At 35.4% G+C, this 17,500-nt stretch overlaps 1 protein-coding gene across 1 annotated transcript in view; it reads right to left on the bottom strand.

The window, feature by feature from the left end:
- The window catches only part of DBT (dihydrolipoamide branched chain transacylase E2), a 66,059-nt gene that overhangs the window by 20,820 nt on the left and 27,739 nt on the right, over positions 1-17,500 (bottom strand). The window contains exon 5 of the mRNA XM_044672151.1: positions 2,401-2,522. Within this exon, the coding sequence (XP_044528086.1) occupies positions 2,401-2,522 (122 nt within the window). The remainder of the gene's footprint in view (positions 1-2,400; positions 2,523-17,500) is intronic.

Raw genomic sequence — 17,500 nt, forward strand, 5'->3', positions numbered from 1 at the left:
CTAGAACTATGAGATTACTATTAGATAATTTCTAATCATTTACTACTTCTACAAACAGTGAATTAGCTTAGTGAATTAGTACTGCCCTCTACTTGTTTGTAGTAAGGCAAATTGAGGTCAAGTACTATAACTCATTTCTAAAGGCAACATTTTCTAAGTTAAAAAAATTCACTAACTAAATAACTATAAATTAGAAATAATGAGACAACTCTTACTCATTTAAAGCAAGCAATTGGGTTAAAAAACTCACTAATAACTATAAATTAGAAAAATGAGGCAGCTCTTGTTCATTTGAAGCAAGCAATGAAATTGCGGTTTCTAAACTAAAATTATATTTATGCAAATAACTATCATTTATCATTCCTTATTTCCCACTATTCCTCTAGTATTTTTTCAGGAAAAAATTTTATTCTTTTGTTATATCTTTGCCTTCTCCCCACCTGTCATTTTAGTATGTTAACCTAGAGATTGAATAAATACTATTTCAATAAATACTATAGGAATATTTTGATTCTTCAATGATTGGTGACTGATACTTCACTTACATAATCTTATTTATGTAGGTACTGCCTCAGAGGCCACAAGACATCCATTCTTTGTTATTCTCTGCTCTTGTACCCATCCTCCATAAATTTGTCAGAATTGTTTCACCTATCATACTCCTTACCTTCCTTGAGCATTAATAGAGTACATGAGTTATTCCTTTCTCTCACTATATATACATTTTCTGGTCATGTGGCTTTCTTATGTTATCTTGTATGACACTTCTAAGAGTTCTATTCTTCCTTAGCAATATGCTACAACCTATATATGATTACTGTATGTTCTTCTGCTGGCTTTTACATCACCTGAAATTTTGCTTCTTTGGAGAATGTAGTTTTCCATGACTATAAGTACACAACATGCTCTAGCAATTTGTAGACAGAAGATATAAGAAAAGCATAAAAATTTCTATTATTAAAAACTGAAAGTTGAAAAATACTAGAGCACTAGTAAGGAATGGGGAAAAATAACTATTCACATATAGCAGTGCAAAAATTAATATGGTCAAAAAAATGAATAAAGCTGGAGGGATTCTTTGCAATATTCAAGATTTCATGAAAAATGAAACAGAAATCATTTTGTCCAATGATTCTAATCAATAATATCAAGCTAGACACAAAATAGGGAGAATTTTGCTCACCAAAGGTATTTACCACTATCATGGAAGATGTCCAGCAAAGTGTCCAAGTGGGAGTATTTTTCCTGATACTTCAAGAAATCCCCTATAAGTTCCTCTTTGCAGATGACATTGTGTGGCTTACAAGAAGACCCTAAATATTGTAAAGCCTCCTAAAGAAGCTTATAAACTGTACAACAAATTAGAAATCTAAAAAGATTCAGCACAGGGGCTAAATCTATTAAAAAATTCAACTTCACAAGTACAAGATGAGATATGGTTAGACAACAGTTCATCTGAAAAACATGAAAAAGTAGTTTTAATGGGCTACCAACTCCAGAAGAGTCAACAGTACATAATAGCCAAAGCTATTGTTATTGATACTATATAATAGAAATATTTTTATTATAGGCTGTATTAAGATGTATAGTGGGCTGCTGTCTAAGAAAGTGAATGGCTTATATTCTACAATTGTCAGATTATATCTGAAGTATTATGTTCAGCTCTGGGCACCACATTTTAGGAAGGAAGTTAATAAGCTTGGAAAGAATATGAAAATAGTATTCAAATAGCTGGAGGACTGTTATGTGGGAAAAGGGAGTAGAAATGTTCTATTTGGCTCCAGAGGGAAGCAACAGGAAGAAGCCATCTCAGAGTGGAATGGACTATTTGAGAAAATAAAGGATGTCCCTCTCAGTGGAGGCTTTCCAAACAAAAGCTGGATGGCTAGCCAGTCAGCATTTATTAAGCACTTATTATATTCCAGGAACTATGCTGAATGCTGAAGACATAAAGAAAAGGAAAAATATAGTTCACCCTCAAGGAGTTTACATTCTAATGGGAGAGATAACATGCAAACAGCTATAGCCTCCCGATTCTTTTTCAGTTATAGACTGGATATTAAATAGTCTCAAAGGTCCCTTCCAATTTTGAAAAGAAATTGAACTGAGTATCCACATTAGAAAAATCAAGTGGATGACAAATTCCTAATGTCTAAACTATTTTATACTGTTGGATCCAAAGCCCAATGACACATAGGTACATGAACACATAGACTGTGGATAGATGCTACAGATGAATGGGCCCCACATTAAGTAAATAGTCAAAGTGGTCTGGACTGCTCTTAGAAAATTGTTTAGTGCCCTATAAGATCTCAAGTTTCTCCCTAAACAAATAATATAAAAACACCATCTTTTTTTAAAAGTAGGAATACATGCAGAAAAATTGGTGGGAGAACATACATTGTTTTCCATGGCAAGGCGACGAACTGCAGGAGTTGCTAGTGTCTTATGGCCCTTTATTTCCTGGTGGGTATGTTCATCATGAAACACTGCAGGTGTTTCAACAACATCTTCTTCTGAATCTGGAAATAAGATAAAAGACTATACTAATTAAAAATATTAAATGAAAACCAATTTTAGTTTTGCTAAGATCTTAAACACAAATTCAAATTTTTTTCTAAAAAATAAAAATACATAAATGTAAGATTGAGTATTTGATAACAGCAAAGTATATTACTACCTACCAGAAATTAAGCACATAGTACTAATAATACTAAAAGGAAAGGTTCTTCAGAGAACTGCTAGGGGATTATGATAGGTGTCTGTTACCAGATAAAAGAAAACTAAGTATTTGTGTAGAATTAAGACAGCAGTTACAGGTTAAAGGAGAAAAATAACTTTTGTTCCATAAACAATACATGTTGCACACAAAGCATTTTCCAATATATTTTTCTAACTCTAAAACTGAGCACAATATGAAATGTGGACTATGAATGAAGTAGCTAGACATAGAAACAAGATTGAAAATCTCAGCAAGTACTTCCCTATTTCCCTTGCCCTATGACTCCTAGGGCCTACTGTTTCACAATCTGTCATATAATTATAGAACTTCAAACAGGAAGGGGCTTCTGAGGTCACCTAGTCTAACACAAAACTGAAAAAAAATGCCATCTACATCCAAAAAGTGATCATCCAGCTTTGGTTTGAAGATTTCTAGTGAGGAAGAATCCACTATCTGTTACATCAACCCATTCTACTTACAGATAATTCTAATGGTTAGGAAGTTTTTTTCTTATCTTAAACCTAAATTTATCTTCATGCAACTCTTTTCCTAATAGTTCTGCCCTCTTACATATGATAGCCCTTGAAATATTTGAAGGGGATTATCATGTCCCCTTGAAAATCATCTCCTCCAAGCTAAATATTCCCAGCATTCTCAACTAATTTTCATACTGCATGAACTCAGTGCTCCTCACTATTCTGGTTGTCCTTGCCTGGATACATTTTAGTTTTTCAATATCCTTCCTAAAATGTGATAACTAGAATAAAATATTCTAGATAGAGCTTCACCCAGGGCAAAATACAAAAAAGATTATTACTTCTACAGTTTAACACCCTCTTAAGGTAACCAGAGATTGAATTAGTTTGGTGGGATGGGGTTTGCAATAATGGCATATTGATAATTCCTACTGAGAATTAAGAGAATTAGGGCAGCAAACAGTTAATTGTGGGAATTGAATAAACCACACTGACTATACTGTGACTCAATTCTGGAGCTAGTTTAGTTTCTATTCAATTATAGATCTATCTAATCCAACTTCTGTTTTGTGAGGAAACTTAATTCAATTGTAGGAATTGGGAGAAAACCATATTACTTTGTTTGAATCTAGCCCTACCACCCCTACCTGTTACTAAGAGATCCTTAACCAAAAACTTACGGTATATTGACTAGACTAGAAATCCAGTCAGATCCAAATATTGATGCAAGGAGTTTTCTCACAATTGTAAATCTCAAGCGATCCATGTCATATATGAAAACTGGCCCCATACTGATCAATCAGTTGTTTCCATATTGCTTTGATTGTTTACAGACACTTGAGGGGAATGGGATAACACTTTTTCTGAATTCAGGAAATTGTACCTGTTCCCTCTCCCCCTCCCATCTTAGAAAGTGTCAAATCTTTCATGCTTTTAGAAATTAGATTGCTTTATGAACTGGAATGACCTCCAGGAATTGATGCAGAGTGAAAGGAGCAGAACCAGGAAAACATTATACAAAGACTGATACACTGTCATACAATCGAATGTAATGGACTTCTTTACTGGCAGCAATGCAAAGATCCAGAATAATGCTGAGGGACTTATGAAAAAGAACACTATCCACATTCAAAGAAAGAACTGTGAGAGTAGAAACAGAAGAAAAACAACTGATTGAACACATGGGTTGATGGGGATATGATTGGGGATGTAGACTCTAAACGACCACCCTAGGTTGGAGAGAGGGAAAGAACATGAACCATGGAACCATGGAAAAATATTCTAAATTAATTAATTAAATAAAGTATTTCAATTTCAATAAAAAAGAAATCAGATTGCTTAATGTTATATTGTTTCCTTTTAATTAATTTGCCTTATTTGACTGTTTTTAATATATAAAAGTCTCTTTCTTCCTGTGTTTGTAAATTGGTATACATTGCTTAATAAACCAATATGCTTAGAAGACCAAACCTTTGTTTCCTCAGTCATTTCATCTTTCGCTCACCACAGCTTGTAGTCCAACTAAATGCCTCCAGCTCTTCAGGTGATTTGAACTGACTGAGGGCAGTTAAGTGCTCACTGACTATCTCCTTACTGATCTAAGGTACTAACCTTTATTAACCAGTTTTGTTCTGTCTGTTGTTCTGTCTACTCCTGAGCAGGAAAAAAAGAAGGAAAATGAGAGTTGAGAAGCTGTCTCCTCTGACATCTGTTTTCTTTCACTCAATCTGAGCAGTGGTTTAAACCTTTCTTTTCCTCAATATAACTTAAAATCCCTTTTTTTGTCAAACTCAATTTTTTTTTCAGTCTTTCTGAATTTTTATAACAGATGCCTCACTTTTGTAAGGTAGTTTCAATATCCTTTTGGCCACCTACAACTTTAATTAGTCAAAGAATATGATATTCCATGATTTGCAATCATATGACATAGATGCCACAAGATAGACTTTTACTTCAGGAAAATGACTACTTGTTATCAGAGTGATCTTCAACAATAACAACAGCTGCTTTATTTAGTATTTTAAAGGTTTGCAAAAGACTTTAAATGAATTATTTAACTGGACTTTTAAAACAATTTAGTGAAGTAGGCATTATCCTCAACCTACAGATTAGGAAACTGATGCTGAAAGAAGTATCTTGGTCACACTCCTACCTCAGCGATGTCAGACCTGAATCATTTAATGTTTTAAAATAAATTAACCAAATCCAGCACTTCCCCTCCCACCTCCATACTATACCTCTTCTATAGTTATCATGCATATTTATAGTTCAAAGCACTTTGCTGCTACACATTTTTTCAAGACCATCACTATTCATCTTTCTCCCATTGACTTTTGAAACCACTCAAGGTACAATTAAGAAGTATATTTATTTGAGTTATATCAATCCACAAACAAGCATTTATTAAATGCCTATTCTGTGCCAGGCATTAGGAAGACAAAGACAAAAATTACATTTTATTACAGAAAATACATGTAACTACCAAATAATATATACAAAATAAAAACAAAGTAATTTGTGGGAGCACTAACAACTCGAGAGGAAAAGCCACTCATGCTATGTAGGCATTTAAAGGTATCAGATATATCACATCTGATCTTAGTTTAAAACCTTATCAATTATTCTAGAACAATACAACATGGAATTTTCTTTCTTGTGAGGTGATTTTAAATGCAGAAGTTAATATTTTAGAAAGGCTTAAAATATTTTCATAAAGAATGAAAAACTATCAAAATAGCAGTCATACTTCCTTCCTATCAAAGGTTTTTTCTTTTAAAAACTTGATTTTGTTTTAATTAACCAAGATTCACCTTTTTGTCCTCCCATTTCCAATTCCCCAATTGAAAACATAAGGAAAAAAAAACTCATTACAAACCTTTATGGTCAACCAAAATAAATGTCCTCATAAGTCATATTAAAAAAAAAGTTTACTTCATCCTATATTGAGTCCTTCACCACAGTATGAGGAAGAGGGCAGCATGTTTCATAATCAGTACTCTGAAATCCTGATTGGTCCTTACACTAATGTAACCAAAATAGTATTTATCAATTTTATATACCATTACTTGTTCATTCATTTCTCCAATTCACAGGTATTTCTTCAGATTCCCATTCCCTGACACCTCAAAATAAGCTATACTTTTATATATCTTTAGAGCTTTTTACCTCTGTACTAGTCCCTAATCTGATCTACTAATTCCCCCTTTCCCTTTTTCCTCTTATTTTCCTGTTAAGTGAAATGTATTTCTGGACATAACTCTGTGTGTGTGTGTGTGTGTGTGTGTGTGTGTGTGTGTGTGTGTGTGTTTTGTGTGTATATTCTTCCTTTTTTTTTTGACAAGTTCAGATGAGAGTTCAACTGTTCACCCACCCATTCCTTGTTTAATATAGCTATCTCTTTTTTTACTCTAATTATGTAAGATCATTTCCCCTAACCTTCCTTTCCCTTCCCCAGTATTTCCTCTTTCCTTCTCTTTCCATTTCTTTCTTACAATCATTATGATATCCAATTTCTAGGTCTGGACTCTGAATTTGATGAGAGAGTTCAGAAGTAACATGTGTCATCTCCCCATACATTGAAAGAAAGCAGCTTATTTTTATTTAGTCTTTTATCATTGTTATTTATTTACTTTTTTTGTTTCTTTGCACTCCTGTGTCAGTGTTTCTCTGCAGCTCACACTGTTCATCAAGCATGTTTAGAAATCCTCTATTTCATTAAAAACCCATATCTTTCCTACACCATTTATATTCAGCTTTGCTGGGTTAAATTATTCTTGACTGTAAACCCATATATTAGGGGTTCTAAAATATTGTTCCTTAAGCTCTCTGCTCCTTTTAGGGTGATATGCTAAGTCATGTGGTTCCTCAGTACTTTATCTCTTTCTTTCTGGCTGCTTGCAAGAATTTTTCTTTGATCTGGATCTGATTTTGACTATGATGTTACTCTAAGCTTTTATTTTGAGATTTCTTTCATGAGGTAACATGGATTCTTTCCATTTCCATTTTGGCCTCCAGTTCTAAGACAGATGGGCAAACTTTTTAAAGAGGGGGCCAAAGGAAAAGAAATATTCATCTGTCAGTCTGTTTCTAAGGCAACTCTTTCAAAGTTTCATTGTATTCATCAGATTAGGAATAATGTCAAAGGCCAGATAGAACATTTTAGCACCCACCCTCCTTTCTGGCCTGCAGGCTATAGTTTACCCATCACTGTTCTAAGAGATCTAGGAACTTTTCTTCTATGATTTCTTGAAATAAAATGAATAAGTTCTTTTGATCACCGTGTTCAAATAATTCAGTGCTTCTTAAATTTTTTCTCTTCAATTTATTTTCCACATCAGTCAATTTTTTCTGAGATACCTTTATTTCTTTTTTTTTTTTTAAAAAGGCTTTTGACTTTGTTTTAACATTTCTTATTGACTCATTAAGTTATTTGCTTCTATTTTGTTCTTTCTATTTTTCAGGGTGTTTGATGCTTGGGCAAGGTTTTGTACCATTTGTTCTAAGCCAATTTCCTTTCCAATTCTGTCTTGTGTAGCGCAAATTTCTCTTCCATTTTTTACCAAATGCTTTCATTCCATTTATGAAAATATTTTAAACTCTTTTTTAAAAAAATTCATCTCTTACAGGAATTCTAGTTGTTGTGATTCGACTTTTTTTTCCTTTGAGGAATAGCTCATAGATGTTTTGGAGTCATCCTCTTATGTATTTGTGTCTTGAATTATATATCAACATAACAACTCATTACGGTGGGGTTCTTTTTTTGTTTGCTTATTTACCCAGCCTTCCTGCCTACTTCCTGACATCAGACTTAGTGTTAGGGCTAGACCTTGTCACACTTTTGGATGGAAGATATGGGTTGTTTTGCTGCCTTCTTGGGTTAATAAGTGTATTGTTCCAGGATCTCAGAGACAGGCTAGGAACCTGTAAGCTTTCAATGCTCCCAAAGTGGTTTGATCCAAGGCAAAGTCTTATTCCTGATCCCAGTCTAAATTCTTTGGGTTTCTGACCTGGTTTGGGTCTGTGCAAAAGTGGACTGCTATTGGATTTTGCTCCTATTAGCCATCTAGAAAGCTCTCTTGGTTCAGAATAGAAGAATTGTAGGCTCCCATTTGGTCTAGGATTCATAACCTGATTATTCCTTTGCAAGCTGGGCTAGATGCTGGAAGTGAGACCCTGCTTTGGGGTCTGAACTATACCACCTTTGCTAGCTTTTGAACTTCTTCCTTTATACTACCCAAAGCCTCCCTACCTGGAAACATCACTCCTTTGCTCAGGTTCCTTTACTACTCTGCCCTGGATCTATGACTCAGACTGGATTGTGGACAACAAACTTGCCAGTTAATATTTGTTCCTATTGTGGTACCCAAGGATGGCTCTGGTGAAGCCCTTATTTGGTCTGGACTCTCCTCTTATATTGGTGTACAGCATCTTTCCATGAGCTGGAGTAGTCTGCACAGTGTTCTCCTGCCTTGACCTCATCTTCAGTGCTTATACATTTCCTTCTATTTCCCCATGCTGAGCTGGGCTGAACAAATGATTCAATGTGACTTTCTGGATTTCCCCATTAAGATTCAGTCTGGTGCATTTTCTAGATCTGTTTGGAGGAGTTTGTGCAAAACATTTATTCTTTCAAAATTTTTTTACCAACTTATCTCAGTCCAGATTAAAAGCAACAAATTAGAAGTGATGGAGCAATTATAGTTGTACAAAATGACAGCAAAGAGAGCAAAACTCATAAAGTAAAAATAGAATGATATTGTGTATATATGTATATATATATATAATGTAATAATTAATGTTAATAATGATAAGGAAGTTAAACTATGCTCCATACCATGTTGGTAAGATAGGAAGGTATATGATAAATATTATAAAGATATCTATTCACAAAAGTAAAAATAGATTAGAATTTGACAATTAAAAGGCATAAGCTTTAGCTATCTATTCTTTTATATGGAACACTTCATTCGCCATCCAGATAAATGAGGTGACATGGAGATTACAAAATTATACAAAGGAAGCTAGAAAAAAATGTTAGTTTTACAGAATGAAGTTACAGTGGAGAAGTAAATAATTTAATGAAATAGTGGACCAATACTCTAGAACTTAACATCACCACTACAACTCATTATATAGTACAGTAAGGTTTACAAAGTTTTTCCTAACAACCCTGTGATGTGGTGATTTACAGATGAGAAAACTTCAGTCAAAGAAGTTAAATGAGTTAGATGTCTGGTTTACGGCAAGCACTGGGCCAAAATTTGAACCCAAGTCTCCTGACTGTAAGATCAGCTTTATAATATGTTGAAAAAGCTTTATTCTATCTTCCTTATAATGAATATGCTATATTATAATGAGAATCCAACTTGTAAAATTCTGAGTTTTTTAAGGCTTATAGCTTTTAAGTATTACAACTGTTATTAAGTATACATCAAATAATTATGGTTTTTTCCACAGCCTGAATACTTCAAACAGGAGTTTTAGGAAAATTTTGGTCAAATTTTCAGACTATTTAAAAAGCAAGACAGGAATGGAATTTATAATATGGCCAAAAAAAAAAAAGCCAAGTCGGTATTACAAAAGAAGAAAACATGGCAAATTGTTTAAATTAATGTAGTAGGAGTTAAGATTCTATTTCTATATTTCTATAATATAATGTGAATTTAGACTTTATACCTTAAATGATTCTTTGCCTCAGTGTTTTCCCATCTGTAAAATGACAATAATATTTTATCAATAAGTTATGTACCACAAAGAGAAAAAAAGACTGTCAGCAATACTTAAAGAATCATAAAATTTTAGGGCTCTTATACATAATTCTCTCACCTTATATGAGGAAACTTTAAATTAGAATCTTAGTATAACAGATTTTTTTCAATCAACAAATATATATTAAACTCCTAAAATGTGTAGGTATTGTGTTAAGGGCTAAGGATACGAAGATACAAAAAGAGGCAAAAGATAGTCCCTGCCCTTGAGGAGCTATTTTAATGAGTACTGGTAATATATCTCTGGGAACTAAAAGTCAGACAAAATAACTGGCTGAATGAGACCCTGACCATATCTGACTATATCACTCTCCTACTCAAGAAACTATAGTGGCTCTCCCTTGCCTATGACACAAAATACTAACTCTTATGTTTGGCTTTTAAAGCTCTTCACAATCTAGCTGCAGCTTAACTTTCTAGGATTATCATATATTACTCTTCAAACATTATATGGCCCATCTAAATTTCCTGTTGATGTACTCTATGCAAGACATCCTGTTTTCCATCTCTGGCTTTCCACAAGCTGCCTCACATACCAGGTATAAACTCCCTTTACATCATCTAGTTGAAATCTCTAGCTTACTTTAAGCTTTTTCTTTTTTTTTAAGCTTTTTTCCTTTAAACTTTGCTTAAATGCTCAAATGCTACTTCTACATATCAGGGATTCTTAATATAGGGTCTGTGGATTTAAAAAATATTTTCATAATCAATAAGGCTGAATATCCTTGTATTTTTAGGTATTTTAAAAATACATTCAAAACATTCTGAGAAAAGCTCCTTAGATTTCACCAGATTGCCAAAAGTATCCATGACACAAAGAAAGTTAATAACATGATCCTGATCCTACAATTGCTAATGGCCTTCCCTAGGAAATTATGTTGCATATACTTTTGCATTTAATTTTGTACCTACCTCAACCCCCCACCCAATAGAATGGATATTTTGAAGATAGGGAAAGCTATATTAGATATTTTAGAGTTTAACCTTATAAAATAATTTGACTTAGAATATATTGGTTAAGGCCTCTGTAGCAAGAAATGCTTATTTAAATTCATTAGTCATATGTAGGAGCTTCAGATCTGCCAGAGTCTGTGTGGAAAATGAAACAACCACACAAAAAATGATTTCTGTCTTCAAATCATCAAAAACAATACATGGCATGATACAATGATGACATGAATACAATTGTTATCCAGGCTGACTGAAATCAAAGACTCTCTCCATTACTAAATAAATGGATGTAATTTTACATGAGCATTTAAGGGAGTTAAATTTTTTTTACATAATTTCCAAATGTATAGCTTGTTTAAACCTTACACTGAAATTTATCCTTCCTGAAATGTATCTTCTTTCTAATAAGTTATGTACATAATGTTAGGAAGCAAAAGTTTGTGTTGTGATCCCTATGGTAGTCTAGTAAAGGCTACTGAAACCCTTCTCAGAATGTTGTTTTATTTTCAAATTCATAATTGAAGGAATTACTAAATTTTGGTCAGAGCTTGGTGAAAATAAAGATGTAATTGTTTTCCTATTTAAGTTCATAGACTTCTCGAAGTCTGACCACAGCCCCTTCAGAGCTGGGGACCCCAGGTTAAGAATTCCTGCTCTAAAGCTTTTTTCAAAGTACTTTCTGTGCATTAGCTTGTTAGCAGCCTCACAAGATTTCTGTGAAATAGGAACTACAGTTAGTATCACTAACATTTTACAGAAAGGGAAGTCAGAGACATTAGATGACTTGCCTCTGATCATAGGTAAGTGTCAAAGGTGAAATTTGAACTTGGGTCTCTCCTAACGAAGTCCAGACTCTTTTTCTATTCTGTTCCCTTTATACTTCCCTGAATCTTCTGCTTAAGGTCTATCCTCATCCACTGTCATATTCTATCCATGGGTCTTATTCCACTAATTATGTAGTCATTTTAATTTATATGAGTTTTGTGATTACTCATTTAAAATTGATACATTATAGTTATGATTCCAAGTTTTCCCATATACAAGTTGGAGGAATTGCCTTGTATGATCACTGAGGTTCTTTCTACTTCTAAATTCTGAATCTCTGAATATTAACTAACAATTCTATGCTTAACTTAAAAAGATCTAAATAATTTTACAGGAAAAATATGAACCTCAACATAAATAGCCACAAGATATAATCACTTAATATTCTACATAACTGTTCAAAAATACATTGTGAATAATGTGTTAAACTGACATGAAATCAACAAATGATTGAACAAAAGAGAAATAATGTTAGTGACATAGCCAGGACTAAAACAAAGGTATCCAGACTCCCAGTCCAGTGTTTAGTTTGATAAAACCAAAAGTTTTGATTTTAAGACAGAGAAACAGGGATGAATTTTTTTTTCCTTATAAAGGGTATCTTAAGGGGCAACTAGTTGGCTCAGTGGCCAAATCTGGAGATGTAAGGTCCTGCATTCGAATATGACTTCTGACACTTTCTAGCTATATAACCCTGAAATGGCACTTAAGCCCAATTGCCTAGCCCTTACTACTCTTCTACCCGGAACCAATACTTAGTATTTATTCTAAGACAAAAGGTAAGTGTTTAAAAAAAAAGAAAAAGAAGGGTATCTTAAAATAAGAAACATATTCCAGAAAAGTATTGATAAGGAATTCACCAAATACCACAACAATATGTTCCTTTTTGGATTTACTCACCCTTTCCTTTAGAATTCTCCTGGCAGTCAGCCATGGTCTGTTGCATACATTCTAAGTGTCAGGATGCAGTGACTTTTATAACATGACTGCAATATGAGTATGTTAAACTTATACAATTCAAACCTAATCTTCACAGTTGATCATGGTGTTGTTCTTCTCCTGTGGTGATGTTGTTCAGTTCACACAGTTGTTCGACAGTTCAGTTCCCATTTGTATAGTCCTTCTGCATTGCCCTTGTGATGTCCAGGTGTCTTCAGGCCTTCATCTGTACAGCTTACACTTTTTGACTGTTGTCTGAAATTTGCCTGATGAACTTATTACCTTTGTTTATCTGGAACTGTCAGTTGTGTGGTTATGTTGAATTGTGTGAAAAAAATTTTGTGTTGCCACAAAAAATTTCCTTGATTTTTTTGAAAAGATGTTTTAAATACTGCTTTGAGCTGTTATTTTACATGCTGGTTCAATCATTTAATCATCAGTATCACTGCTTTGATCTACTGCAACTTGTTCTTTTGACTGCTGCTGCTTTATGGCTGGGTCTTGTTGTTGAGGCAATTTTTTGGATGACTTGACATGCGTGACATGGAACCATGGGTCTCTGTTTCTTACTTTGATAGCTACAGGAGCTACTAAAATAATTTCATGAGGGCCATGCCACTTTGGATCCATGATTGATTTCCTATTGAAATTTCTGATATAAATTGTGCCTCCAGGTTTATAATTGTGCAAGCTAAAGTCTAGTGGAACTCTTTGCTGGGTTAAGGCTAATCTATGTAAATGGCCTTTCTTTTAACAACTTGACATATTCATATAATTTGCATTCAATTCCTAGATGTGATAAATATTCTGTCTTTTGAGGTGCCATGCCATGCCAGGGCAATTAACCATATAACAATTCGAAAGGTGATAGTATTTGGTTGACTTCTAAGATGAAATAAAGCAATTGGTAAAACATCCAGCCATTTCATGTGTGTTTCTGAACAAAGTTTTCCAATCAAATTTTTAATCTGTTTGTTCATTTGTTCAACCTGGCCCAATGACTACGGCCTATAGATGCATTGGTAAATGTTTTTTTATCCCATAAATGTTGGTAAAATGCGATTTGCAAAGTGACTTCCCAAATCCAACGCAATAATTGCAGGGATGGAGAATATTGGAATATTTCTCTCAGTAAGATCTTAACTACAAATGCTGCATTATTAAGCCTGGCTGGGAACACTTCTGGCCACTTGGTCAATCTCTCTATGATTACTAAAGCATATCTATACCCTTGGCATTTAGGCACTGTGATGTAATCAATTTGCAAGCATTCAAAGGGAGTGTATGCTAGTTGTTTCCCTCAACCAAAGATCTTTGACCAATAATCATCATCTGAAGATCCAACAACTAGCTATCAACTTAGATCAACTTAGGAAATCCCATTTCCCACTTTCCCTCATCTACCCCATTTCCCCTCTTCCCTGAACTCTACAATAAGTAAATTTTATTTTCATGAAGCCAGCTTTACTTGCCTGTGATTCTCAAAGGTTCTAGTGAGAGGCTTCAGTTGTTAGAGTCCTGTGACAGCCAGGGAAAGGTTTTACCTTTAGTATTACCATCATCAAAGATTTAAGAGTCATCCGCAGTCAGAACAAGTTGATTAACTAATTAGTCTGATAGACCTAACATTTTGGTCTATTAACTTGTCAGTTAAGGGAATATAGTTATCTCCCTCAACTTGTTAGAGCTTCAGTTAGAACAAGAGGTCAGTTATGTTCCCCAATCAGCTGATTCCTCAAGTTCAGACTGCTAACCTTAACCAACTGTTTGCTCTCTTGGGATTGGAGTAAGAAAACTCCATACATTTCTTCTACAGTACCAACTATATTTGGGGTTGACCTTTTGGGATCACTATTTTATCTAGGTGACCCATTAGGATCTTATAGCCCTAACTACTATCACAACAATCTCCTCCTCCATTTGGTCTAAAAATAGTATTGAGTGATGTTTCAGAGATCTCTTTGGCAAATGGAGAAACATCTTTCCACTAGGATCGCATTGGATAGTTGCTGCTAATTTGCATAAAAGATCTCTCCCAGTGAGGTTGGATGGGCTCAATGGCATTAACAAAAATGCATGTTCTAGATCAGGGTTCAGCAAACTTTTTGGCCATGAGAGCCATAAACACCACATTTTTTAAAATGTAATTTTGTGAGAGCCGTACAGTGCTCACAGTGCGCGCTCCTGTAACAGTGCCTGAAAAAAATTGACCTTATGGCTCCTGCAGAAAGAGCCATATCTGGCCCTCAAAAGAACCAGATATGGCTCGAGAGCCATATGTTGCCGACCCCTGTTCTAGATAAAGTGAGCCTATTTTTAGCACTTTGGCTTTTAATTTTGGTACAGACTCTGCCAATCCTGTAGCACCATGGACTCTTAATGTGCCCTCAATGTGACTCCCTTCTGGAGCCACTCGAATCACAGACAAGCTGCTCCCATATCAGTCAATGCCGAATAAAGTCAATCACCTATCCTTATTGAAATCAAAGGTTTATTATCCCTATTTGGTATTATTGGGATAAGTGGCATTTGTGTCTCCTCAAAGAACAGTGTCTGTATAGGTGTGATCCAGTCTTGCATATGGCTTTCATGTATGTCTACTTCATCAATGTTATCAGTAATTGGTGATAATTCAGAAATTCCTGTTAGATCTTCTGACAAAATCTCTGTCTCCACACACTCCTGTAATGATTCAAACAGAGGATGACAGCTAGTCTCTGTCTCCTTTGCAGAATTCTGCATTTCCATAGTGATGCTGCCTGAGCCCATAGAATTCCAGGTGAGTGAGCAATCTTTCTCTGGCAGAGTTCTCTCTTGAGTAAGATTTTCTGTTGATATTACTCTTCTATACTCAAAGTCAGTAGAAACAGTTTCCATTCTTGTGACAGCTTCTGGCTTTGATTTTAACTCAGACTTGGTGACCTCCACTGTCTCAGGTAGACGTATACCTGTCTCTAAGGCTTGAATATGCTCACTGCCCAGTTTAGGCTTTTGCTGACATTCAAGCAGATCACTAGAAACTTCTATCTCAGAGTTGACACTGTTGATGGGAACACTAGATGTTTTAATTTCTATCCTGTTGTCTTTTCTCACACATGCTTTTGGTAGGTATTCTTCTGCTTGTGGGTTTAATCTTGGAACTTGGTTTCTTTCAGTATTATACTGATTCTTATGCATTACAGTTTCAAGATGATGGGATACAGTGCCACTCTGAGAATTCTTAAGGCTTTCTTTTTCTGCAGTTTGAATATTGTTTACTGCTACTGTAGTTATACTGGGTTTGCTTCGTATAATGGGACTCAGCTTCAACTCTTGGGTTACATGTGTTGTTGATGATTTGCCACAATGTAAATCCCTATTTTGTCCTTTATCCAAGACTTCCTTTTGATTCATGCTTGGAATAAAGCCAAGGAGCTGAGGTGACTAAACCATCAAGCTGGGTTGTAATGCCTTATCTTCCACTAAGCCAGGGGTTCCCAAACTTTTTTGGCCTACCACCCCCTTTCCAGAAAAAATATTACTTAGTGCCCCCTGTCACATACTATCATCGCCCCCTTACAGTTATTCGCCACCTCCAAATGCACCTGTGGCCATCACTGCTCTCCTGGATCACTGCAGCACCCACCAGGGGGCGGTGGTGCCCACTTTGGGAATCACTGCACTAAGCAATTACTAACCCTCCCTTTTAAATCCTTATGCTACATAACCATACTGTCTAGTGTAAAGGTGAATTACCAGGAAAGTTAACTAAATATTTTCTGTGGGTTCACAATGGGGTGTGAGGGTGACAGGAATAACAGATGACAGGACCAAACAAGGTAGGAAGACCAGGTTTAACTACTAGGAGGTAACTGTTAACAGACCCCAACAGTCACTCAGCCCACCTAGGCAAAGGCCTATGGAACCAGCAGGCAAAAGGCAAAGGTTTATAACAGTTTAATTGAGTGAAACAATAATAAAGGATGGGAATAAGGGATTCTACTCTTACAAGCTAAGGGCAAACCACAGAGTCAAGGGAGGGACTTATCTACACTAATCTAAGACCTAAGCCAGGCAAGGCCCAGAGAATAACAGTACTGGAGTGGGAATCCTCACAGTAGAATCCAGAGATATTCTCAGGATGCCAGGAACCAACTCCTCCAGAACTGATGGTCCAACGTAGCCCAGTAGGGAGAGGAAGTCTGCAAGTTGTCCACTAGATCACAGATCACTCCCTACTCTTCTGTCATGCAGGATAGATGTCCTCTGTTTCCAACCTTCACCACACTCCAGGATCCCAGGGAATCAGGGTGCAACTACACTAGCTCTGAGGTCTCCCAGGGAATCAGTTATTGCTTGTCCCAACCACCATAGAGTCCTTCTCAGAGAGTGCAAGCCACTTCCTGCTTCCCCATTCCATGTGGAATTCTCTAGCCCTTCCTGTTAGGTCTAATACTAATACTAAGCTAATAACTAAATAATAATCTTCCTCACAACACTAGTAAGGAATATGTAGTTTGACTTCTATCATCCTCATTGCTTGATGTCCCATATACCTCTCTTCTCATTTTGTGATATGTCATGCCATTTGTTTTCTCTAGTAGCAGTCTGATCTTCTCTACAGTAGCTTCAGTAATTTCATTGTTGCCCAACCCATGGCATATGTTTCCCATTTTATCTGCTCTAGTGCAGTCATTCTCCTTGCACTGCAGTGTTAAAACTATGCTGTCAGTTCATAATACTTTCAGCCTTTCTCCCTGTTTCACATACACTTCCATCTGATCTAATGATAGAGAATCAGTATACTTTTTGCAGTTGTGGTTGCAACACTGACCATGATC

This window comes from Gracilinanus agilis, chromosome 4 (assembly GCF_016433145.1).
Source record: "Gracilinanus agilis isolate LMUSP501 chromosome 4, AgileGrace, whole genome shotgun sequence".
NCBI classification, from domain to species: Eukaryota; Metazoa; Chordata; class Mammalia; order Didelphimorphia; family Didelphidae; genus Gracilinanus; species Gracilinanus agilis.